The sequence below is a fragment of the Calliopsis andreniformis genome, chromosome 9 (genome assembly GCF_051401765.1).
Source record: "Calliopsis andreniformis isolate RMS-2024a chromosome 9, iyCalAndr_principal, whole genome shotgun sequence".
NCBI classification, from domain to species: domain Eukaryota; kingdom Metazoa; phylum Arthropoda; class Insecta; order Hymenoptera; family Andrenidae; genus Calliopsis; species Calliopsis andreniformis.
Window position 1 is genome coordinate 21,358,375 of NC_135070.1, and position 25,287 is coordinate 21,383,661.

At 42.0% G+C, this 25,287-nt stretch overlaps 2 protein-coding genes across 2 annotated transcripts in view; both read left to right on the plus strand.

The window, feature by feature from the left end:
* LOC143183507 (uncharacterized) overlaps positions 1 to 1,915 on the plus strand; it is a 57,494-nt gene extending 55,579 nt beyond the window's left edge. Inside the window, exon 4 of the mRNA XM_076385055.1 lies at positions 1,635 to 1,915. Coding sequence (XP_076241170.1) covers positions 1,635 to 1,915 — 281 coding nt within the window. The remainder of the gene's footprint in view (positions 1 to 1,634) is intronic.
* Positions 1,805 to 24,946, plus strand: 5-ht1 (serotonin receptor). Its single transcript, XM_076385232.1, has 6 exons — positions 1,805 to 2,071; positions 7,514 to 7,647; positions 22,477 to 22,620; positions 23,630 to 23,785; positions 23,904 to 24,064; positions 24,459 to 24,946. The coding sequence occupies exons 1-6, from the start codon at positions 1,954 to 1,956 to the stop codon at positions 24,943 to 24,945; spliced, it is 1,200 nt and encodes a 399-aa protein (XP_076241347.1). The 5' UTR covers positions 1,805 to 1,953; the 3' UTR covers position 24,946.
* The last annotated feature ends 341 nt before the right edge of the window (positions 24,947 to 25,287 follow it).

The following is a 25,287-nucleotide window of genomic DNA, read 5'->3' on the forward strand; positions in this document are numbered from 1 at the left end:
GAATCGTCATAATCGTCTCTCGATCGATTATCGTTTAGTTCTAATTGCTGTTCCAACCTGCTTCGTTCGTCGAATTCAAGAATATTCTTTTCGGCATTTTAGAACCACATCGAAACATCGGGTTTAACAATTGCCCACGTTTAATCTAATTGCGAAGGTATCGTCGTTCACGCGACCAAGTTCATTTCTATTAGATGATTTGGCCTATTAAAGCGCGACACTCTGTCGATGGCTCGTGAAATAAACTAATTAATACTCGGATTCTCAGTTCGAGTTGTCGCTTGATTTGATTAACGACATCGTCGAGACAATGGCGCAATTAAAGCTGGCCTTCTGTAGCAACTTTCCGATGCAGTACTCGATTTGGGAAACAAACACGAGATCTTTGGTCTGCACCATTCTAGGAAAACTTTCCGACCTCACCAGAGGCGCGTACGATGAAAAATAATGCTTGCGAGACGTATTTGCGACAGTATTGTCGACGCATTCTTGGAAGAAGAATAATTTATTTTGGAACGAAGAAACCTTTCTTTTCAGGAGACAAAGAGGGATCTTCGCTTAGAGAAATACCATATAAATGATCCAGAGACTGTCAGAATCGTTGAAACGTTCTTCTTCATTACGGAACGGAGCGATAATGGACAACGTTGGAGCGAAAACTTGGGGAAGCGCTTATGTATTCTTTGCGAATCGGACGAACAAGTTTCCTTGTGCGATGAATTTCTCCCAACTGAACTTTATATGCAATTACATTTCGAACAGTAGTTGCAAGTGATGATAAGTCGACGTCCAGTGAAAGAACGACTTAATCTGTACGTCCTAATGATCGTACATAAACGGAAATATCTTGTAACTTGTCTGGAAATGCTTATACTACATCGCAAAATAAATGGTCGTAAAGTTTATTTAATAACGCGGCAAAGTATCCGTTCTATCTAGCTCATCTTTACGAGTTTCTTCCTGTCTCCTCTTAACTTTTAATGGTCTTGAAGAAAAGCAAATTTCTTTACACGAACAACGTTTCTTTTCTTCCTGTTTATAGCGTCATCGATGTCGCTTCGTCTCCGCGCATGAAGAAACCGATTTGCACTTTTCTGCATGCATGGTACGATGAAATGGGTGGTTAAATTCGATGAAAGGCTTAAAGTGTCATTGCCATGGTAATGCCAATAAATCGACTAATCACTTGAATAAACAATAACTTACGAAAGGTTAATTTTATTCTCGAAACAATTGAATTTGGACATTGAACGGCGCCGAAACAGCTACGAATTCGAATTAATGAAACGTGACTATCGAAAAATTAAATATAGCATGTATGACCTCGACAAGCATTTTTATACCGTTTGCCCATTGCGGGCACGCTATTTGGTTTTCTCTTCTGTTTTATATGTGTGTATAATCGAACTCGATTGCACAGGCAAAGTTTCAGTTTCAATAATTGTCGATCGATTATTCCAGTTTCGTTGGTTGTCGAGCCACGATCAAAGCGGTACTCTTCGTGCACGTTTCAATTCGGCACGATCAAATTTGAACGACCTTTTTGTTATATCGTTATTTACTCTATGATAAGAAGCCACTGTAATTTATAATCGAAGCAGAAACCAAGTCCCATTTCCTTGTCGCTGTTGCAGGCAAAGTCGATGCTCAGGGCTGGAGTTCGAAAGGACACTCTCTGTTCAAGGGCGAGTGTTCTGCTGTCTCCTTGGAATGGAAGTCGGCAGAAGTTTTGGAAGGCAAGCAAGAATGTCCTTCAATGATGTGCGTGTTGAAGTTTCGACGAATAGACGTTAACTCCATCTGGGGGAGTTGGCCAGTCAAGGTCGCTGAGGATAGAGGATTTGTATTTGAAGATCTGCTGCTGACGGCGGACCATGGTACATTATTTAAGGAGATGATAACGGACGGACATTGAAGACCCTGCCAGGACAGAGAACATATATTCCGGTCGTCATGGAGGAGCACGTGAATCAGGCTGGAAATTCGTCCACGGATGGTCTGGTGTTCACCGATGCCTCGATCATCCTTAGGGCACTGGTGCTCGGTCTTCTAATCCTCGTCACTGTTGTGGGTGAGTTTCTCATTCCCCACCTTTCCCCTCTCCTTTGCCCTTCCTCTGCGAAATCCGAGGAGTAATTCGATAGGTTGTTAGAACAGTTCGGAAAACTTTTATTTGTTTCGATCCCTGCTGTTCTTGTAGAGAACAAGAACGGAACTCTTATGAAAAAAGATACCAGTAGCGGAGTAAGGGTCTACAAAGGCGTGTCGTGAAACATTATAAGGCGTCTAGGGTCAGATATACGACAGAACTTATTGGCAATTTGCTCTCCTCTCCACTTGTGTCTGTTCTATCTGAACGTCAAAAGTAGTTTTTGATTGGCGAAAAATATCGCTTCGCTCAGAAGATGTAGTAGAATTTGGGATGGACTAAATATTCGATTAGAATCTTTGAAAAGTATCGTTGCAACAGTCGGAACTTTAACCTCGAAGGCGATTCAGTGACAAAGCAAAAGTGTTTCCGATGCTGCTATTCAATCAATTAATGCTTCTCCTATGGGGTTATTATATGGCGTAGCAGCATGCACAGCTCGGGTTGATGTAATGGTGTCATTGTCGTTGTCACTGAGTAGTTTCGTCGACCAGCCACTGCCGTACCTATACACGAATACAATGGGAGATTAATTTAAACCTGACACGTTTCCGTGGTGAGTAATATATTATCGGGAATGACGAGGGTAGGCACGTGACACTTGCACACATGCGCTTACACGGACTAGAATACGAAGGATTTTCAAGGTGCCGCTTACCAGGAACTTGTCAACATCACTGGCATCCCCGTTAATACCTTAATTACAATCTTATGCTATTTTATTTTTTAACGCAACCGAAAAAAATACAAAGTCGATTTATAGTCAGTAACTCTCTAGATATGGCTTACGAAGAAAGAAGAAGGAAAAGGAGAAAGAGTCAGGGACTGGTCGTATCAGAGTATCAAGAGACTCACCTTTCACTCCAACCTCATGCCCTAGGGTTTGTTGTTCCTAGTTCTCAGGACACTCTTACTCTGTTATTCCCCTGGGGTTAGGAAGAAGTCGGGGTGCTTATCTAGAAAATCCCAGAAGAAAATCCGTTTCGGCGGCCTCGGGGACGTATTTATAATTTTCAAAAGGCAACAAGGTAAACGCGTCACGGACAAAAATTCATTCTATTTCATGAGTATCTATTATGTTTCTATACTACAAAAGTAGACAGATAAGAAGGCAATTTATTCAGAAACGTAGCAAAGCGTTAAAAGAGTCGACAAATTAAAAAGGAATACTGTCTCGAAATTTGTCGAATTCAGGCCATGTGAATTGAATTCGTAAATGTGGGTAAATTTCTTTGGCATCCACTTCAGTTTCGTCTGTTTTCCATTCCGTTATCGTTTCCCTTCTCTTCCTAAACTGCTTATGAAACCTTTTTCTGTGCAAATTCGGCTGGCCTTCAATTTTAACGAGTTTTTCTCAATTTGCACGGTAAACCAACTCAGCTGGGCAGACCTTCAAACTTGGACGTTGCGGTCAATACTTTGAAAACCCAATTACCGGACCGACATTGGTAGGATTCGCGGCTACTTTATAGTTTCCAACAGCGTCGCGAAGGTTCTTGTACCGCGAGATATGAAAATAAAAGGTTACGATCAGCCGACTGGAGGGCGCTGTTATTTTGCGCAATAATAGTCACAAGCAATAGTGATTGTTCCCCGTGATATTTGTTCGCGTACAACCACATGCGCTAGCATCAATAGCTCCCATAATAGCGGTTAATTAATTCGTTTCACCGCCGCGTACGTCTCGTCATTAGCGGATTATTATACGATCGAGCATGCACTGTAATTAAATCGAACGGACAGGTTTTATTCAGAGAATATCCGTATCTCTCGTTTCTTTGAACGTGCAGAATGTAGATATTTCGTGTGAAGATATGTTTGAAAAATTCGATCGATTTAATTTGTTTACCGTTGGAGTAGCTGATGTTCCAAACGTAAGACTTTAGGGACTCGATCTTGACATACCAGGTACGATACGGACGATATCACGGTCTTCCTTTAATGCCCGTGTCCTTCCTTCAATGCGGAACGTCCTTTCTGCTCAGGATAGCGGGAATAGGCGCCGAGTTCTATATCGACCGCGTCTGCGTCGGTCGAGTAAAAAGAAGGTAGTTTCGTCGTCCTGAACGCTGAATGGCCTATTTAAGCTGTATAGAAAAGGATCGTAAACCTTGATGCTGTGCTATACTGCCACACCATCCTTCGCCGGTATTACCATTCGACATAGGACGATTCAGCTCTGAGGCACTACCGTGATAATTCGCGTCGATGAAGGTCCTAAGTAGATTCGACCAGCCACAGCTTCCATAATCTTCATTTAACCCGACGGTAATGTCAACGTTAACAGCGGTGGCGTCTCTTGATCCTAAGTAGAGGAGAAACACGGTACTGCTTCTACTACTGTTTATAGAATTCAAAGATGTGATTAAACGATAATATTGACGCGAGTATAAGCGGATCGTGAACGTTCTAATTTCATTTCTAATTAGCTCCAATTTAAAATGAGAAACGCTTGTGATCCATGCGCTGTTACTTGATTTACTTGGATTACGTTAAAACCGGAAATAAATTGTGCTCTCCGTTGCGAGGGCTTTCGTAAAGCCTTCTGTTCAGAAGTGGCTCGCGTTTTCTGACAATTAAGAGCGACAAACGACGGCAATAACCTTCCAGTGCAATCAAAGAAAATTGTGGAAAATATTGTGTAACTTGGAGTTGGGAGACGGAAATGGACGAAAAGGAACAACAAGTTTCTGGACAGAGACATAAATTGCGGTTCGAAGGAACAACGAAGTAGTTTAATTAGGACCGGCGAACCATCAAGGACTGGAAATTCTTTAGGATGGAAAAGTTACATGAAAGCCGTGAGTCTCACACCAGAAGAATTCGACGTATTTGCGGAAGTATTCACGAAGGACTTTTTTCTAGAACGTTTATTTAAGAGGGCGAGATTGTAGGATCGGTCCAAAAGAGCGACGGGAATTCAGCTATTTTGATTTGACTATCACGTTCAAAAGAAAGTTGAAACGCGTCGGTGAGCGTGCAGTTCTGTTGGAAATAAATATGACAGTACGTTTCCAGTGTGCAAATTCGGCAAACGCTCGGACGCACATGTACAAACAATTCTTTTACATTCAGGAAACACGTTTCAACAAATGTATCGTCTATTCATGTCCCGGCGAGCTCGGCTGTATGTACATAAATTTTTGACCACGCAGAGGTCACGCATTTTCTGAGAAATACCGTCGGTGAAATTTCACCATTGGGACAGAGAAGAATACTGTAGTTTATTTTTAGCATTCTATCTCTACAATCTGGTTTAAAAGCTTCACCTGGGAAAAATGACTTGAAACGGATCGCTCGTTTGAATTTCATCGTTCGTTGGGCGTTGGAGGCTGCCAGTTATGCTCGAAAACTTGGTTGCTCCGTCTCATGATTCCCAATTGATGTAACCACCATAGTGCAGTTATAGTGCATTCCAATCAAACCGAACTGCAAATGAAGTTGCAAGAAGTTTGGGCCCCGAAGCTAATTTGCAGTTTATCCACCAGCGTGTCCATGGTGAAACGTGCTCAAACGTCAAATATAATTAGAGTTTGCGAGAAAAGTGGAGTGATTACTGGCCACTGTAACTAAGAGCGATCCTGTTGGAGTTCCTCTCTATACATATTCATATGCGCAGAAATTTGCCCCCTTTCTCAGAGTTGTCTGGCTGTAAATTTTGTTATTAGCGCAGTTCACTGGTTACCTAACGGTCCGTTGAATATTGCTCTGGTATCCGTAACCGTGTCGAAATTAGAGTAATTTCACGGATACCTGCCTGTGGACAAAATGCACAAACGACAGATCGTTATTTTCGTATAAACGCGAGCAATACTCTCATGGGACGTAATTCTTCTTGTTCCGTGATAACTATCCTCTGAGTCAATTTGTTTCGTTACACTGATAACAGCATACTGTTGAAACGACCCGACAAACATGGGCTGTGATTCGCTTCAACAAATTATTATTGGAGAAATATTTGAAAAGTACTAGCAGGTGTGTGATCGAACCATCGAGTCACGATTTAGCTTTTTCATTATTCTATAAGGAATGCGTCGTTTCTTAGTGTTCTTAGTGTTGATCGCGAGTATACAGAACAGTAAAATACGCTCGATGCTTCCAAGCACCATTATTGTAGTTAAATGATTCAGTAAACGGAGAAATGAAAAAAAGGGAGCGATTTTGTCGCTAGCTATGTCGCAATTTTGAAAAATCGAAATCGGAGTTATGTAAAATTTATAATATGATACAACAAGTTGCCTTCAGTTTCATTTATGTAGATTGAAAAACCACTTAGTATAATTGTAACGCATTTAATGCCGGATTGTTAATCCAATATTGATTTAAGCTCAGTCGAAAGCAATTTAATTTGCAGTTGAAAAGTAAATTAAAAATAGAGATATATTTTTTAATATAACCGACACAGTTCTACCGCTTGGTATAGGTTTGTCATAGTTTCCGCAGATTTGATTACAATTTCAATTGTAATTTTCCAGTTGAAATTGAAATGAATGAAAATCGTCGATAGAAATATCATTCTGTGTGTTAACTCGTTAATTACTCTCGCATGTGTGGTCAATGACAATTATCGACACCGACCGTTGATCAATTTTTCCAAATATCTCTTAATCGCTATAAATGTCAGAGAAACGGATGAATCTGGCAAATTATATGGACAACAAAGGGAACGAATTGGTATTCCTATTCGTCTAATCTTTAGAAAAGCTTGCCTTGTGTGCAAATAAGCTCATTACACGCTTGTCAAAACGTTTGCGAAGCCTTCAAAGCCGCATTGGCTTCGAAGCACTAATTAGGGACGGTTTCAGCGTAAAGCGAACTATTACCCGATCAAGCGTCTCTCATTTGCTAGCAAACCAATCTATAGAACACCTCTGCTACGAATTGCAGTCAACATCGTCGAACGTGATCATAGCGCTCGGAAATGAAGGAAAGAAGGGAATGTTCGCGAACTTGGTAAAGAATGAAGTTTCCTGTTCAAAAAATAGTTCGATGCAGGTTCAGAATTTACGAGAAGTATTTTGTTCCTAACACAAGGAAGAATGGTGCGTCTTTCGGTGGAAGTTATTAATTTGAACGAGTAATACACGAAATGTCGCGAAAGTAGAACGGAATCGTCCAGCTTCGTTCTCTTCAGGATCCTTCCTAATCAGCTTATGAATTATTTACGCGACCCAGGAGGATCGCGCGTAACTAACTAGATTTCTGATTAAAGCTGGTTCATGTAAAGCTGGCAAAGTTTTGTGGAAATCTAAGATCGTATGAAAGGATAGAAAACTTAATGGCACTGCTTTTTCCTGACGAAATAGGCTATGAAACATCGATCAAACGAATTATGGTTAATTAGTGGACTAAACTTTGTTCCAGGGAACCTGTTCGTAATAGCAGCGATCTTACTGGAGCGAAATCTGCAATCAGTGGCGAATTATTTAATCGTCAGCTTGGCTGTAGCCGATCTTATGGTCGCCTGCCTTGTCATGCCTCTTGGAGCTGTTTATGAGGTACGTCGTTTGACAAGTTTATTAAGTACCACCCTTTCTAGCTCTGAAACTACTTCAAATTTGACCACTTAGTAAAGGAGGGATTTCGACCTAAATGTTTGATGTCGCTGAAATACTGTTCATATAAGTAAGGGAAATGTTTCAAATAAAATTAATAGAAGTTATTTAATTGCTTGAATAGGAATGTTCATTAGATTTGGACAACGTTAATGAGTGGCATGGTCTGTTAATCGTTTGAATCGTAAAATCGCAATCGGATAACTTTTCGAAAAGTTTGCGTTCCGCAAATCCCATGACACGACGCATAATTAAACAGGTTCGTTTGAAATACACAAAGAATTCCAGCGAACCTACAAGGATAAGAGTATTTTGTACACACGTTTAATCGTTACGTCCATTAACGCAGTAGCGGTCAAGTATGGTATTCCTCGTCACTAAGCTCCAACGAAACGTACTCGCTTAAAGCCGGCTTTCGACGATCGGTTTCGAATCGAGGGCTCACTTGTCCGGAACACGTTTAATCATGAACCGATTTCAAGAGGATTACATTTTATACGGCTTGTAAAGTTAAACATTCGTATTCGCTTTTCGTGTTTCTGAGTTATAAACGCGAAAGGCAAGCGATAGATAAAGACATAGGACAAGAAAACAGAAGAGAGAGTTCGAGGACTCTTCGGAGAAGTTCGTTATGCAAAAAGCTGCCATCAACGATTGTAAAACCTAACGACACTTTGTTCTCACTCAATAAGATTCGATTCGATTTACTTCGAGAGGTCATAGTTGATTGCTTTGCTTTAATATATTCCAGTGGGTTCATGAAATGTTCGAAGAGCCGAAAGGCTTGAGGTCTCGAGTGATGATGTACTTATAATTAAACGAACTCTCGTTACGTAAGAAGCTCGTTACGACATCGTTCTTTGGGAATTAATTACCGTTTCGAAGTTGGTAAGATGATTACCGGGCAACTTACACGATCGCCTGACACCGACCCCGAATATTTCGCTGGGTGTCCTCTTTTCCTCTGTTTTTCATTGTTAGAAGAGTCGCGTGATACCATCGTCGGTTGTTGCGGAGCAAAGTTGCTCTAAGTCCTTACGAAGTGCAGGTTGTACGTCGACACGCAGACCGAAGAGCTTGATCAAATTCATTAAAGTAATCTTCACAAGCTACCTTCGGTATCCTCCTACCGTTACTTTTCTGCAGTATAAATTATAAATAACGAAGTTTCTTGATCGTCGATGCAAAAGAAAAACTTCACAATACAAACGTTTAAATTATTCAAAGGAGAAGGATGCTTCGTGTTCATCAGTGTAATAGAATTACGAGTTTGCTTTAACCGATGTTTCGCGAAGTGAACTTATTACGTAAGTATTTGTAGAATAATATTGCTCTGTCCTAAATGCTATGTCACTGCTCATTACGGGCTCGGCGTTGGAAACATATAGCAGTCAGACTAGAAAAATTTGTGAAAAAAAACTGTAACTGGGTAGCTGCAGCGTGGTCGATATATTTTCACAAAACTAGTATAATGCCGTGCTCTGATTCGAATGAATTCATGGCACACAGAAGGGGGAGGCTGTTTTGTTTCCTTTTCCAGGGCTCATCATGCCCGGGGGCATTTGTATTCGAGGGCACCGGAAGATTCAGCCCCTTCTGGTATATAGGTGAATGTGCCTCGGCACCCTGACCGCGTGGGTGTCTGTGGGAGCCTGTGGGAGTTTGTGGGAGCGCGGTCAGGGCTGAAAACTTTACATTGTGGTTTCATTACGCTCACTAAAAACAGATGCGAAATAATAAGAACAGAGTGGAGCGCGCATGCAGGAATTTGCGAAGAATCCACGAGGTAAATAACTACCTTGGGCAGTTTCGTCGAATATTCAAGCTTTTGATTATGGTAACGCTTGGTAGGCATATTTTTATCCAGCCTGCAGCTTGCCTGCCCCCCGTCTCGGGTTGCTCCAACTTTCAACTTCTTCAAACGAAAGTCAGACAGGAATTTAATATTGCTATATAAGGAGCATTTGCTACCGAAAAAATCGTTTCATTTGCAACGTTCGAAGCTTACTTCGACGAAGATGTGGCAGATGTAAAGTTCGACGAACGAAACAGCCTGTCGCTTGCATCTCTCTATATATCCTTCATGGAGAAGACATATTGGAGGAATTCCAAGGCGTGTAATCCTCTGAAGCGAAGCCACTCGATCTCAATCTTCGAGCAATTTCTCATTCCGTAATACTTGGAACTGATGCTCAGCCGTTTACTTAGACAGCGCAACAAGCAGCTTCTCATTAGGCAAAGAAGCTCCTTACGTTATTGTCTTGGAATTGTAGGCGCCGCCAAATGTCTCGGGATAATTTACATACAACTTCTTGACTGTCACTACTGTCATGTCAAAGTAAAGGTACCTACCCCGAGCGCAATTGATGGTTGTTCAAATTCACGCTCGTTTGACGCGTTTCGCCCTTCTGGGATACATTGCGATTCTCGGTGAATAATTTCTTAAAAGGCTACATTCATGAAAGGACCGACAACAGAAGTCGCAAACTTTTGCGTGGAAATTCCAAGTGGTTGAATATTGAATCTCGAAGCCTGAAGCCTTCTACACGAGATTGGCTCGATTTCTTAACTCATGAGCAACTGAAATTGTTGCAGGTTACAGTATAGGTCGAAAGCATAGCAAACTCAACAGAGGATTTCTGACTTATTCTCCTTAAGAGCGCTTTATATGTGCCATTGCGTCCGTGACTTGTGCACAGGAACTCGCAAAGCATAAAACAGGTGCAAACTCTAAATGTTTTTAAACAGCGTTGACAACGCGACTCGTTGCGAACGCAGCAAGTTAGTCAAAGGTAAATTGTGCAAGGACGTGGAACTAGTATCCAAGAGGTGGAAACAGCTTTAGACAATTTCTTCTTCTTCCGCATACACCGCTAAGCCCTTAAATTTCCTAATTAGAACAGGCTACAGACAAGTTTACTCGCTAAGTCTTCCAAAACTTTTACGTTTAGTGTCTTCAACTATTCCCTCGCTGAGCTACTTTTGCACTCCTACGTCGCTGGCGACTTCACACCTTTGAACCGTCATTCATTATTTGTACGCATTTGCAACGAACAATATCCGTCTCTTCCACAGTTTCGTGGAAAACGCCAATGCTCTGCAAGGCGATTTCAATTCCCCGTTCTCTGCTCACGTACTTGCGTTTAAAACACATGGCGTGGAAAAGTACCCCTCTCTTTCTTTTACTTTCTGCCCCCCTCTCTATTCTTCTTCACTCGCATTCTGTCAGATCGTCGCGCGTCGTTCGAATTCTGGTGTGTGGTAATGTAATTGGAAAGCTCCTGTTGACTCCACGAATGCCTGCCAGCTACCGGTTGCCTTCCCGTTTTTCTGTGCAACAATGCGACTCGCACTGGTTACACGAGGAATTCACCCTTCGTGAATTCCTAGCGTGTTGCGTTGCATACCTCTAAACCGCTTTATTGTCACTCCAATTAGTTTAGACCAAACCAGGTGCCGTACAAATTTATTCAATTTTGCAGTAAAGGAAAGTATCTATGCCGGTGACTTTAAGTTTGACTGTGACTTTAAGATGATAACATAATCCATGGGGGATCGAAGACGCTATATCATCATGACGTATCCGACGATTCATTAAACGTTTTCCATTTCGTCTTTCCTTTCGTGTTCTACCGTATTACGATAAACGAGCGGGCTTTCTTTATTTGGGATCACTTGCCAGTTCCTTTGATTTCATTCAAGCAAGATCCGTTCATCTTCTGAAAGGAAGAAAAATGTCGGCTGATTTTGGGAAGGATCCAATGAAAGCCTGGTGGGGTAAGAATTTAATGGCGTTTAGAGACAGTGTGTCAGAGTCAGTGAACTGGAACCGACAGATTTTTATGGTTAATCGTTCGCCCGATATTTCAATTGACGTTCCTGTCAATGCTGATGATTGATTTTATAGGATAGGTTCAATTTTAGATTGCACCGGTTCTTGAAAATAAACTTTCATTATTCGTTCCTTCATACAAATTCTTTGTCTATATGGCTTTTTCTTTCCATAGACAAGAATTTATATCACTTTTCTGCAGTTTTCGTCCCATCGCTTCTATCTCGTTCCTTCGCCATTCGAGGGAAAATTTTCTTCTTTCCCTTTTCATACACTACAGCCTTCATACGCGTCCCCACTCCATTCTTTTTCATTTCTGAATTCTTGCCGTTGCTCCAACCATGTATTGCCTCAGTTTTCCCTTAGTCCTTCGTCTTTTATGCTTTTTTGAAATTTTTGTCGCTAACGCGTCCAACTACGTTACGAACATCGTTCGTTTATTCTATTCTCCATATCAAATTTATTTATAGAGATTCACATAGCAAACCGTGTTCGGCTTTAAAATCTAGAACGCACAAATAGCTTCTTTCACAGTTCTGTGAAAAGTAAAACGATGCAAAATCGGATGCAACTAATGTATGAAATGAAGACCGCAACCCAACACCAAACGCGAATATGCAATCTCGAACGAACCATTATGCAACATTTACAACGTGCTTGTGTTACTCGAAACTTAATCATACGATAAATCAACGCACGTATATACCTGTGCCATTTACGTTGCATTGTAACGAATGCATCATCTCTGGGAAATTGATTATGTTATTGTATTTCCAACGAAATCATTAATTTCTTCTTTCCGTTTGAAAAATTATGGCAGAACGATCTTATTTTCAATGCATAGCCACGAAATACGTCTATCGTTTGACTCGGGGCGTTAACTTTTCTCAAGAGATGAGTTGCGTCTTGAGGAGACATAAGGTAAACAAAAAACCAAGGGTACAAGTAAATATAATATAAACGAAGAGGACGAGATTTGCCTAAAGGTAAATGCACTTATTTGAGGTATAGCTGCCCGTAATATTAAAACTTGTTTTTAGCGTGTCTTGGAGATATAGCATTCAGGACAACTTTGCTGAGGATGAAGAAAATAGGAGACGACGATATTAACTAAGAAACCCGGTCGTTCCTGTATTTCATCGAGCGAGCTTATTTATCGCAACTCCATTCGTCTACAATTTTCCCCTGCTTTCGTATACTATTTCCTGTCTCATTTTGCTACGATCCGTGCACCGGATGATTTCTCGAACTCCTCTATCTCGGAGATATTAATACACCGATCGGCATTGCTGGACTTCTTTTCCTCCTTCAGTCAGAGAAGGCAGGGAAAGAAGATGGAAACTTGGATTAACTTTATCTGAGAGTCTTCGACGACCATGGTTACTCGACTGAATACTTCAAACGACTTTTCTCTATCTCGAAGAAATATGACGCAATGAAAGTAATATGCTAATAACTCTAGTAATGCGATTATGAATTTGTATTGAATATCTGATAAATTCTCTCGCAATAGTAAACGAAGTGCAAAGTCAAAGACCACATGTTCAGTGATACTTCCAAACATTTACTCGTAGCGTCTTCACCTTTCTGCACGAACTTCTTCTATTGGTTTGCTGTAGGATTTAGTTCAGCCAGGTGGGCGTGCCAGTGCACACATTGTGCCACCTCGTTGAAAAATGCTTGTACGGGCAAAGACCGTGCGACATGTTTTCTGAAACTCAATACTCGCGGAATTTCGCGGTATGTTCGTCTTCATTGCCTCAATTTTCCACGGCACGTTCGAGGAATTATCATTGTTCGAGGCGCTCGAAAATTGCAACTGTTGCTTGATATTGACCGAATCGTAACGATCATACCGTGCCGTCATTATAGGGCAGACGAGACTCGCGTAAATTATCGATACGTGACTGACGCGGAAAACGGCGTTTTGCTAGGTGAAAATTCGCAACAACCTTTATTCCCCGACTGGTAGGAACTTTGTAGAATCTCCGACACGACCTCGACTTATGCGTATGAATTATTTTACTATCTGATCAAATATTGTCCGTAATCTGATTAGTTGATGCAAGAAAGATCTATTTGCAATTGAAAAATCACGTTCTCCTTGCATATATTCCACTCTTCACCATATGAACGTTTATTAATTATCCTGCAGAAAGTGAATATTGAATTTTTCACGAGGAACCTTCGCACTATTTCGCAGCATATTTAACAACGAAATTGTTCACAATCTTGAATAATTGACTGTTGAATAATTGAAAGAACAGGAACGTTGGTTCTTATGATCGATTTCTGAGTGATTTTTCCGAGATGAAGAGCGAGGAAAGCTCATCTATTCATAATAGCGAAATCGTAATCGTTAGACTGAAACGAGGTTTCGCTCACGTGTGCTCAGTTTTCAATTTACCGTTCCGTTCGAATTGCGTGCATTTGTTTGCCGACACCAAATAACAGCGCGGCTACGTAGGTAGAGTTCGATGCCGTTCGTTAAACCGATTCACTCGAGCGGATGGACACTTCCATATTCCGAAGTTGCACGATTCGAAACGCTGCTCCCCTTACCGAACTATCAGAGTTTGCATAAAGGTTGGAGACGATACGACACAGTGACGCTCGGCTCGATTCCTCTTCCGAGTGTAAAGTTTTACAGGCTGGTGGAAAAACGCAGATCGTTGATATTGAGCCGATCGCGCAAGCCCTTCCAGGCGACAGGACCTTTCAATTTCAACTGCAACGGCTTCCAACGGGTTTCACGGATAATCCTGGGGAGCCTTTGAAAGCTCTTTGCACACCATCTCGCGCGAAACGTTTGCTTTCCTCGTAACGATTCGCCAGCGAAAAGGGCGTGCGTCATTCCCTTTCCTTGCGCAGTGACGCGTTTACGACGAATCTCGTCACCTGGATTCTATTCCTTGCGTCGCTGCTTCGAAAGGGAAGCGAATCTGTGAAAGCCAGAACACGTAGACGGACAGTACAGTTGGCTTTATCAACCGTATCCAACCTGTCCCACTCGTCCCACTCGTTTCGGACTCTGGAAAGTGGAGTTCGTTGGGCAAACGCGCGTGAAACTGCAAAGAACGCGCTTTAACTATCCGGAAAGGGAACCGCGCGAAGGTAAAAGCTCGGTTCGTCGCGCATTAATACCGCTGAGCTTGCGTAATCACGAATGAAGAGGTCTCGTCGCGGATTCTCGAGCAAAACGAATTCCGAAGCGGGGTAAATCTCATCCACGGTTCGTCGAGCAACTCGCGAGACCAGCAAGGTGTCGAGAACTTTCAACTTCAGCCCCACCTTTCAAAGGCATTCCATCGTTTCCTAGGGATAAGTTTTCCGTTCTTTGAAAACCCCTCGACAAATACTCCGTAGCATGACGCGTCCTTCGGCACACAATCAGGGGATTCCTATAGAGGACGATATCTTCTTTCGCCTATCCCCTTTTTACAATAGACCACGGGGCGCCACGACTCGATACCAACGCCGCGCCGCTTGGACGCTGAACACTTCTCACCGATGCACACCCTCGGCATCGTACCACGTTTATATTTACTCTCCACTTATGTATTCCCTGTTGCACATCGCCAATGATATCTGCTTTCATTTAGTTCATATACTCTCCACCCTCCACAATCAACCATTTTCTGAGCTGTCTCTTCAAAAATGTATTTCAAAAAATCATTCAGATTATTTACTTTTCCATGACTATTTCTACTTTCCTTTTCTTCCTGCTTTCTGTATTTCGGAAGCTTCAAAACGTATGCGAGAAACGAGAAAACGACCGCTAGGGACTTGATAAATCCCATAAACGTGCCCAAGTATTCCATTCGATTCTGGCAGTCTAGATTTATGAGTTTAGAAGTTGGACAACCCTTACTGGGAAGTTCATTCGTTGTTCTCTTACAGCACCCTTCGTCGAGATTTTCTCTTGACATTTGCGCGAAGATCTGCGACAGAGAGACTCGTCTGACACGCTATCGATTCTCCAATGTTACGATCTCAGAGCCAGTGACCGCTAAGAGTACTCGTTTGACGATTTTACGGCGAGAGAATCTTGCAGGTTTAACTGCATCCTCCAGAGACTTCGCATTGGCGTGGCAGGATGAGTGGAAAGGTCCTTTTAAAATCCTCGTAAATACGACGATAATTCTGGACGCGTTTATTCCGTTTGTCGTTCAGTTTATGAAGCGCGAACATCCTGAAACAAGCCTGCTCGAAAGGAATCTCTGATTCTGTATTATTAACGCTGACCCCCCTGTGCTGCAAGTCGAGGCGGCTCCGTGACTTATTTGCTCGCTTGCAGTAAGCAAAAGGTATCTGAAATATCGTCTAGGTCTTACGGATGTTTTCTGAATCTCGATTCATTTTTCGTCGTCATTCGTTCGATCGTCATTCGACGACCAGGGGAAGATACGGCCACTGGCCTTTCTCACTTATATCTCAGTCTGCGATGCTTTATCTACCGCTTTGACATTTCTATTTGCGATGCATCTTTTGCTCCACCGAACAAGGTTATCGAAGGGTTCCTCCGATTGGCACCCTTCTACGTCGCCGCGCACACCTTCGTTTCCCGTGCATGCATCTCGCGGAAAATTGCTCACGTTCGACGTACGGTCCTAGAAATATTTGCCTCGATGAATCACATCTCCGAACCCTGAATAAAAATCTTCGACACAGACATTGGTCTTGGACTGGTCTCAAATCCAGATGCATTCCCTCGATCATCCAAATTGATGGATGCACCAAATCGTGGTCGCGTCTCTAGAAAATTATTCTTACCGCGAAAATTCAATCTGAACGCGCTTGGAATTCAATGAGGATGTTTGCTGATCTTTCGAAAAAAATATCAACAGGAGAGAGAGTATACTTTTATTAGCGAAGCAGATCGTTGCGCTCGACGTTGTTCGTTTGCGCCAAAGAACATAGCTCACTGGTGTGATATGGCTCCCAGACGTTTCGAATCCTAAGGTATATGTCGAACGTGATTTTTCCGTAGGCAACCAGCCTGCTCAGAAGTATCAGATTATTGATCGAAATTTCTACGAGCAAAATGTGCTTTCCAGGCACAGTCGGCTGAATGCATGCGTGGACGAGGGTCGACGGAAAAATCTGAAAGGGCAAACTAGGCTTTATATGTAATAAACCCGGAGCAGAGTTTACCGTCGACATTCTGTTTATCGAGCGTCTGATACTTTGTGCTTTAACAACGATGCGAGAAATGATATCCTGAACCTTTATGGTGTCGGAAGAAAATCGTCTGCTCGACGAATGGTTGCATGAAAATATTCCAGTCTGAATGCATTCTAATGAAGAACTTGTGTCTGTATCTAGGAAATGCAGGAGTTTAAACTCATAATTTTTTATTACGTAAAAGTAAAAAATTATATGTTTCGCGAGATTACCTATATCCCCTCATTCGAGTAGATAACAATTTTGTTATACTTAAGTATAACGTTGGTAGTTTTGCTAAAGGCGTCTTAAATGAGAACGCATTCTCAGCTACTTCTGCTTTTCTTCACCCAAGAGGATGGTTCGAAAGGCGTTGTAAAAAGCTGCACTTTCTTTCTGCACTATATCCGTACCTCAGGATACGCTTCTGTTCACCATTCGTTATTGTTCATTCGTTCTACTTTTGCTGATTCCGGCCCCCAAATATACTCCTTTTCCATTTCATACAGTGGATCAATTTCTTGTAAACCACTTTCCTTTGGCTCTCCGGGCGGCTATGCAGCATTCAAAATAATATCACGGTATAAACAACAGACAAACCGTCAAAGAAATTACAATCATCTCTGACGTCTGCAGTAGCTCGAGAAATGAAATGCAGTAGAATCTATCTGTAAACAGAAATGCTATGAAATCGTCTTGCGATCGATGGACTTGGAGAAACAATTGAGTAAATGAGAAAACATCGTATAAATAAATTGTTCTTTTTCCGGATTACTGTACTGTTTTTAGCAGTTAACAATCGCCGCCCCTGATACGTTTTCTTTTCCGCAAAAAATTCAACTTTCGGCCATAGCCTGTTCTTAAAGTGCCGCAATTTTGATTGGCTTTATCGAGCAGTAGGTAGTGAATAGTTCTTTGAATGAATACATTGAATAGAAAAAAATTGCATTCATCGAGAAACCGTGAAGAGTATTTAAACGAATATTTCCCCGACTTGATTCCACTTTCTCGTCTAAAGGAAAAGGAAAACCTAGGACGAGGACATAAAGAGGGAGCAGCAAAGACAAAAGTCAATTGGCTTTCGAAGCTGGATTCCAATACCATGAATGGACTTTTAAACAGGCATGCGTCAGTCCCTTGTTATATCCCTCCTTTCCTCTTCCTCTCTTATCGGCATTTTCCCCCTCTGTACACGTTTCACGTCTTATCAGAAGGCTCCTCGCTCGGTGTCGTTCTTTTTTCTTACGAGCTTTTCCACAAGGCTGCACGAACGCGCTAATTAATATGCAAGAAAGTCCTTGATCCTTCTCTTTAGAAGTAGAATTTTCTTTACTTGCTGATTGTTCGATACATAATTTTCCTTTGCCGTAAGTAAGGGTGAGATCCTTGATTCAAAGTTGGTGGCCTAAATGTCTGCTAGGAATGGTTATTAAACATGTAAAGCGAACCGTCCCAGAGAGAAACTTGTTTCCTTAGACTGCTCAAATGAATTTTTCAAGGAGCTGAAGAAAGGCTTGGCTCTTCGGATGTGCTTAGAGCCAACGCAAAGAAAAATGCTCTCACATGAACTGTATCCTTTGCGAAGTGTCATTAATTTCCTACCCTGGCTTGTTCTCTCGGCAACTTTACGGTTCTATACCGGCCCACTGGTCGTCTCATTTAACCAGCGGCTCTCGATTCAACGAGCCTGGCCTGATTTCGTTTATCCGAGATAACCAAGACCCGAATGAAAGTGGAAATTGAGTTCACTTAAGCTACGTGACGTAATGCTTAAGACCTTCTTTCGGTAGTGTTACTTTAGGTATATTTCAATGATTTTTTTATTCGATATTAATTATCTCGGTAGCCTCGATTTCGGTGAGCTCGAACTCTTCGAACTATTACTCGAATTAAGGCGAACTTATAATGAAATTTCCGAAACTCTAATTAACGAAAATTCAATATCCATCGATAACGAGCAAGTTTGACGCTTAAGCTGATGAGTAAGGAGCTATCCTACTATTTACAGATAGCTAACACCGTACATTCTAGAACTCGACTCAATAGATTACGAATTAGATTTCTTTGTCTATCGTTACGGTATTTAATATTTCCTATTGAACGCGAGATCGTGCCAGGCAAATTAGACAGGTGGCTGTTTCTTCAGACGACATTCTTTTTACAACTATTTTCGGTGCTTCGTCTCGAGCCAAACCTCATTATGGTTTCAACACTTGTTGCTCGAACTTGAATTTAGCTAGCAGCTAACAGCTTTCAATTGAGACAAAACAACGGCTTGAGGGGTTCAAATAAAGAGACCTGAAACGATTGAAAGAAAATGTCGAAAAAATCTATTTACAAAAGCCCTGGCTCTGTAAGTACAAGTATTGAGAGAAAATATTGTAGAAAAGTCGATTATGCAGCCTGTAGATTTATTCCTCCCAATTTCATGGAAATTCCCGAAGAGCCGGCGCGGCGCGGTGTGGCGCAGCGCGCCATAGTATCTCCTTGTCAGTCGCACAAACATCGAGCTTGCGAAAACCATGAAGTTTCGCGGCGTAGTCGGTCTGCTGGAATTCTGATACCGGTATCGATTCTAATCTCCTTACTTGTATGTTGCACACTGACACGAGCAGATGATTTACGAGGGCCGACCTGCTGTGCTAGCCGAGCCGAGCAGAGATTCTATTGTAAGCGAACAAACGCTTTCCAAGCCGTCTGCCGCTCGATGCCTACTCTCTTGATACCGAGTATTCAGATCGCTTCTGTTCAACACATTGATGCACGGCCACGCCGTTGCGATTACGTTCACGGATCCCCGATCACCTTGCTTCATCGTGTAATGGATCTCAAGGAAGAGAGACTCACGACCGGCTTGAGAGTTGGAATCATGTTCCTCGGGGGAAAGGGAACCGCTCCTTTCCCCTTTCGCCTTTTGTCTTAAATTTGCAACGGTCAATCTACCTTACGACAAGTTCCTCTTCGCGCGTATTTCCTCACCACGAAACGCCTTCAAAGATCATTGCCAGGAAATATATAAAGAAAGTGTGGTCTATAGGAGGGTTCTACTGTATTCGCAGAAGAATATAAACGTGGGAGTGAACTCCTTTTCAATGTCCTCCTCGAAATCCCGAGCGTCCTAGATTCTGTCGAACCTATAGGTCGAAAAAATGATCTTGGAAGTTGAGTTAACTATATTGACCTTGAATAAACGTGGGTGGAAGGTGGTGAATGTGTTGGGGAATAATTTAAGGGTCGAACGGGAGAGATCGAATGAAAATTAGACTATCGTAGCCCGGTTTTGTTACGTAAGTGGGACCAGAGGGAAAAGTGCAGACTTTACCGAACCGAAGAAACTGCCTTCTGCGACTTTGACAGAAGTAAAGAAGCTTTATTTAGGGACACGCTCGGTAAGCATCGCCGAGCGCTCTTCAGGGACTCGAAAAATGGGACAGCCTTTTAAATCAATCGTTGCTGCTCGTGTACCACTTGGTACCGCTCGTGATTTAAAATTTGTCCGCGAATAGCTTTGAATAGAAGCCTTGCTCTCTGGCTATCAGGCTATCCGATGTTGGCTTTCAACTGGACGCACTCGCCACTTCTATTATTTATTACGAATAAATTATTTATCACGAACGTTTTAAACCACCCTTGAAACTGCTCGCTCCTGGTATCGTCCTCCATAAATTCTGTCGAAGATAAATTCGCCGCTGTTTTCGAACATTTTGGCTTCGTCGACTGCTCAACATTTTACACTTATTAGTCGAACATTTTTAATTAACTACGTTAAAATATTCAAGTGTAAAAATAATAGAACTGCTTGATTAATACTGCCACAATACCCACTGGATTCGAGTAAACGCCAGCCATGTTTCAGCCGCGTTTATTCATTTTTACTGGAGCTTCTTTTGAATTTCTTCCCAGAGGAAGTAGAACCAAAAATGTTTCTCGAAAGTAATATCTTACTTTACCTTGTTGCATAAACAAAATTTCATGCATTAGTTTGACAGGAAAAAATGAAACCTTATCGTGGCGAATCTAAAGCCTTTGAGAAGAATCGATAACCCACTCTTCACCCTTGTTAGTTAACGGTGTATGTGTGTTCCTTGCTATAGGAAAAAATTAGATAGCCTGTTTGGAGATTTTTGTATTTCGATAAGACAAAAAAATCGCCTTTTTCCTTGTTGACGTGAAAAGTCTCCTTCATTAAGTTGGGCGTATTTTAGCTCCTCGATTCTCTCAGACTTACCCTTCATTAACTTCCCTGGTCTTTGTTCCCAACGTCGACAGAACTCATAACTCTGAACTTTCGCGTACCTACATCCGTATCTTCAGGCAAGCTGAAGGAATTCCAACCACACGTTATCATCAAATTTATAGGAAAGGTTAAAGAAGTGACCCATTGTCAGCTAGTAACTTATTAACTTATTATGAGGGTAGATCACAGAAACCGTATCGTTATCGAGATATCATCTTTCAACTAGGAACATAATTTTTAATATTGGAGTATCTCTACCTCGCTCACACACTCGACTTACTCACTCGCACTCTGCCCTGACCTATCCTAAGCTCGAGACACGTACGGTGGTCAGTGACGGAGGCTGACTGAACAATTTTTTTTTACTATTTACCATTAGTAGTGTATGCACTTCCTGGAAAAAGTGAGGTGAATGGGCCAGTATGTATTGCCAGGTTCTCCAAATCTTGTATAATGCACTTTGAAGGCTTATATCTCAGAAACCAATTAAGATATCGACTTGCGACAAAATACATTATCAAGGGTATGCATTTTTCTATCTCTACAGGGCATTTACGTTATCACAGGACTTCTAAGTATATATTCTACTTAAGGTTTACGTTACACTGTTAAGTATCAGAAAACATTTTGTTAGTATCGATCGATCGATTTCTTATTCAAATCTCTATCATTTCCATGAACTATCGTTTAATGGAAAATGTGACGGCATATTTATGGAATACGTTAAAGAAATTGTGTTCTTTCCTCTGGAACGTTCTCGAGCAAATAGAACTTCTGCTAAATGAACTAATTTCTTTAATATGATCTTTTCTACCGGTAAACGTTGTAATGATAGGATAGTTATAAATGCATTGTACGAATGAACTTCATTTCACATGCATTAAGGTTATCATCCCTATAAAGGAAAAAGCAATAGACTCAACAGGAAATTAGAAAAGTTTCCACGAACATAAAAGAGCTTATTATTTGGTATGATATTTTCATTATTTGTCGGAACCGCATCGTGTTGTCCGAATTTTGGTTAAAAATACATCTACTGCCTAGGAGTGCAGTGTTATAGTAATTTCCAGCAAGTCCAGCATCAAAAGAATTTTCATCATTCCGTCTGTTATTGCTATACTATCCTTTGTAGAATCTGATATTACAATTCCTCTGTGAGTCCTTTCGTTCGTATGTTTTCATTACTATATTTCCTCCTATAGGAAACACAAATGAGTCTTTATGCTTCTAATGAATTCGTTTTTGTTTTAACGATACGCCAACGACTCTGCAAAAGGCGAACAGCACATACGTACGAACATTATTTCAGTTGACATCAAAAGCGCAATGTCGAGTTACTACTTGAATAGCCCATTTTGAGAAAATAAACGATCTCGGATAATTGAACGATCAACTAGACGAGACGGACGAGTCGGTGCACGAGGATCCTCGAGAGTGGTGAGATCGTTAAAAACACCCTCAGGATCCACGAGCACATCGATCCAATGACAGCAGAGCCATACCACGCGCACCCTCTAACAGATAATTCCGTTTATTACAGATAAACTCCGGATGGTCACTTGGACCTGAGCTCTGCGACATGTGGACCAGCAGCGACGTTCTCTGCTGCACTGCCTCGATATTACATCTGGTGGCTATCGCGGTCGACAGATATTGGGCAGTCACCGATCTCAATTATATACAGGTTAATTAACAGTGACGGTGTCGGTAGCAAGGGATAGCCCGTAGGAGAATGTAACGAGTGACGAACTTCCGTTACGATCGCATGCTGGAAGCCCTAAGGGAGGATAGTACCGGGAAGGAGATTAGGAGACGCTGTTGAAATGCTTCTACCTATATCGATCCTTAAATGCAATTCGATAATCCTACTCCTACCGTGTCCTGTCTCTTTTCTACGCTCGGAATTATTAAAGCGGAAAACGTAATTAGTGAAGCTGTTGCGTGCACAATCCTGCGACTGTTTCTTGCGTTTTCTTCGAGAGGATTCCGTTAAATTGCACAGACGGGAGTTTAGCAACCTATTCCTTTACTCCTTCTATCCCGGAGAATTGTACAGCCATTCAAAGGAATTAGAGCTCCTTAAATTCCACTTTCCTCTCGTTGCTTAATTTTACGTAGAATTAACGAAAGATCTTAACGAAATTTCCTGTACCGTTTATATTCAGCAATTTACCGTATCGTGTCAATGCGACTCGATAGTTAATCGAAATTAAATCCTACGATATCTCACTACCGGTACCCGCATGTTCGAGATAGTTCCTGCTCTGGGATTCAGGACTCAGGATTACGATGATATCCTTGTACTTCGGAGAGCTGTCCGTCTCGAATGAACGACGGCCGCATAAATTGGAATAGTTCTGCCAACGGCACAGAGAACATTGCTGATCGTATAAATCGCGACTCGTCCTAATCGATTATTCAAGAAACGATCCTGCTATTCCCCCTGTGTTCGATGAAATTGAATATTACAAAAGGATTCACCTTGTTTCGAAGCATTCCGGCAGAAATACTCGAACATTCGTGAAATTTGAAAAATTAAGTAACTTCGATCTACGGGCATACTCACTCAGAACTGAATTCTATCTGGAACGTTGAAATATAAACATATTTCAAACGGAAAAGGAGACCCATGGAGAGTGAGACCCAACGATTCTCGAGTGTGAGAACTGCTGAAAGAATTTCTTTACTTCCAGGCAAGGAATCCAAGGAGGATCGGTATACTGATCGTCACCGTCTGGGTGGTCTCCTTAGGAATCTCGTTGGCGCCTCAGCTCGGTTGGAAAGATCCTGATTATTTGGACCGTATAGCCGCTGGAACGTGTTTAGTATCGCAGGACCCAGCGTACCAGGTGAGGGCACCATCGAATTACTTTTCGAAATTAGTTTTTTCATTAAAAACATCTATGATATACGAAATGTTTAAAAATACACTTCTTAAAAAGGGATTCCTTAAAATATGCCTTACAGATCTTTGCCACATGCGCCACTTTCTACGTTCCTCTGCTCGTTATTCTGTTTCTGTACTGGAGGATATTTCAAGCGGCACGAAAACGAATAAGAAAGAGACCAGGGACTATCGTGCAACCACCTCGTGAAAGAAGAGGCATCCTCAGGCTCGTCACAAGAAGGTTGCGCCACTTCACCGCTCTGAATAGATACACATTGCGAGACTCGTTAGCGGCGCGCCTTAAATCATCCTCCTTCATTCATAATTTCTACGAGGATGACTTGTGCACGTTACGGACTAATTACGTTGCTGAATTGTTAAACGTGCCTCCCTCTCATGGATGCACCACTCTATTACTTGACATCACTGCCTCTCTCAATTGTTCTGCAACATTTCCATTTAAACACCTGCCTGACCTACAAAGTTTCCCTCTCCGACATTTTGCTTTCCTCCTAACATTTACAAGAGCTCTTATACGTTCGAAGCAATTACTTTACTCTGCAGAGCTGTGATTTTATGCGTATAATAACAACGTTCATTTGTCGCCATTGTCTCTAATTGTCTGCATATTTTAGGCCAAGGGAAGAGTCGACAGCGTTTACCATAACGAGATCGACGCCGGATCACTCATCGATCTCACCAGAAAAGTCGTCCTCGTATAACGGTGCGAATGCGACGCAGTCGACAACTGTTACGCCATCGACAGTGTCCACAACGACCACAACCACCACCACAACCACCGTGACGAACCCTTCGAGCTCGACCAGCTCCTCCAGTAAAAGAACACGCGAGACGATCGAGTCGAAGCGCGAGAGAAAGGCCGCGAAAACGCTGGCGATAATAACCGGGGCGTTTGTCGCCTGCTGGCTGCCTTTCTTCCTGGTCGCGTTGCTACGTGCCACTTGCGAAGTTTGCGAGCCACCGGAACTCATAGCAAGCGTCTTCTTGTGGCTGGGCTACTTCAACAGCACCTTGAACCCCGTCATCTACACAGTGTTCTCGCCAGAGTTCAGGCAGGCCTTCAAAAGGATGCTTTGTGGTGGTTCCAGGATAATTCGCTGACAATGGATTTAAACGCGAGCATTTCAAATCATCACAGAATTTGTGTGTGTGTTTGTGAGAGCTAGAGAGAGAGAGAGAGACTGATTGTGACGTGGACGCGTGAGTCTTGTGTACATACAGTTAAACTCTTCCCTTTCTCTTGGATAGCGTTCAAATACTACAGTATCATGTACTTAGACAAGCCTTAGAGTCTCCGTAGACGTATATCCTTGAAAGTTTCCGCTAGTACGACGAGGTTTACGATGAATCCCTGATGCTGGTCGCAATCACGCGATACAAAAGTCGCCGAATACATAGTGGACATTCTTTCGTTAAAATTTCTCCGAGAGTTCTGGCGTACTT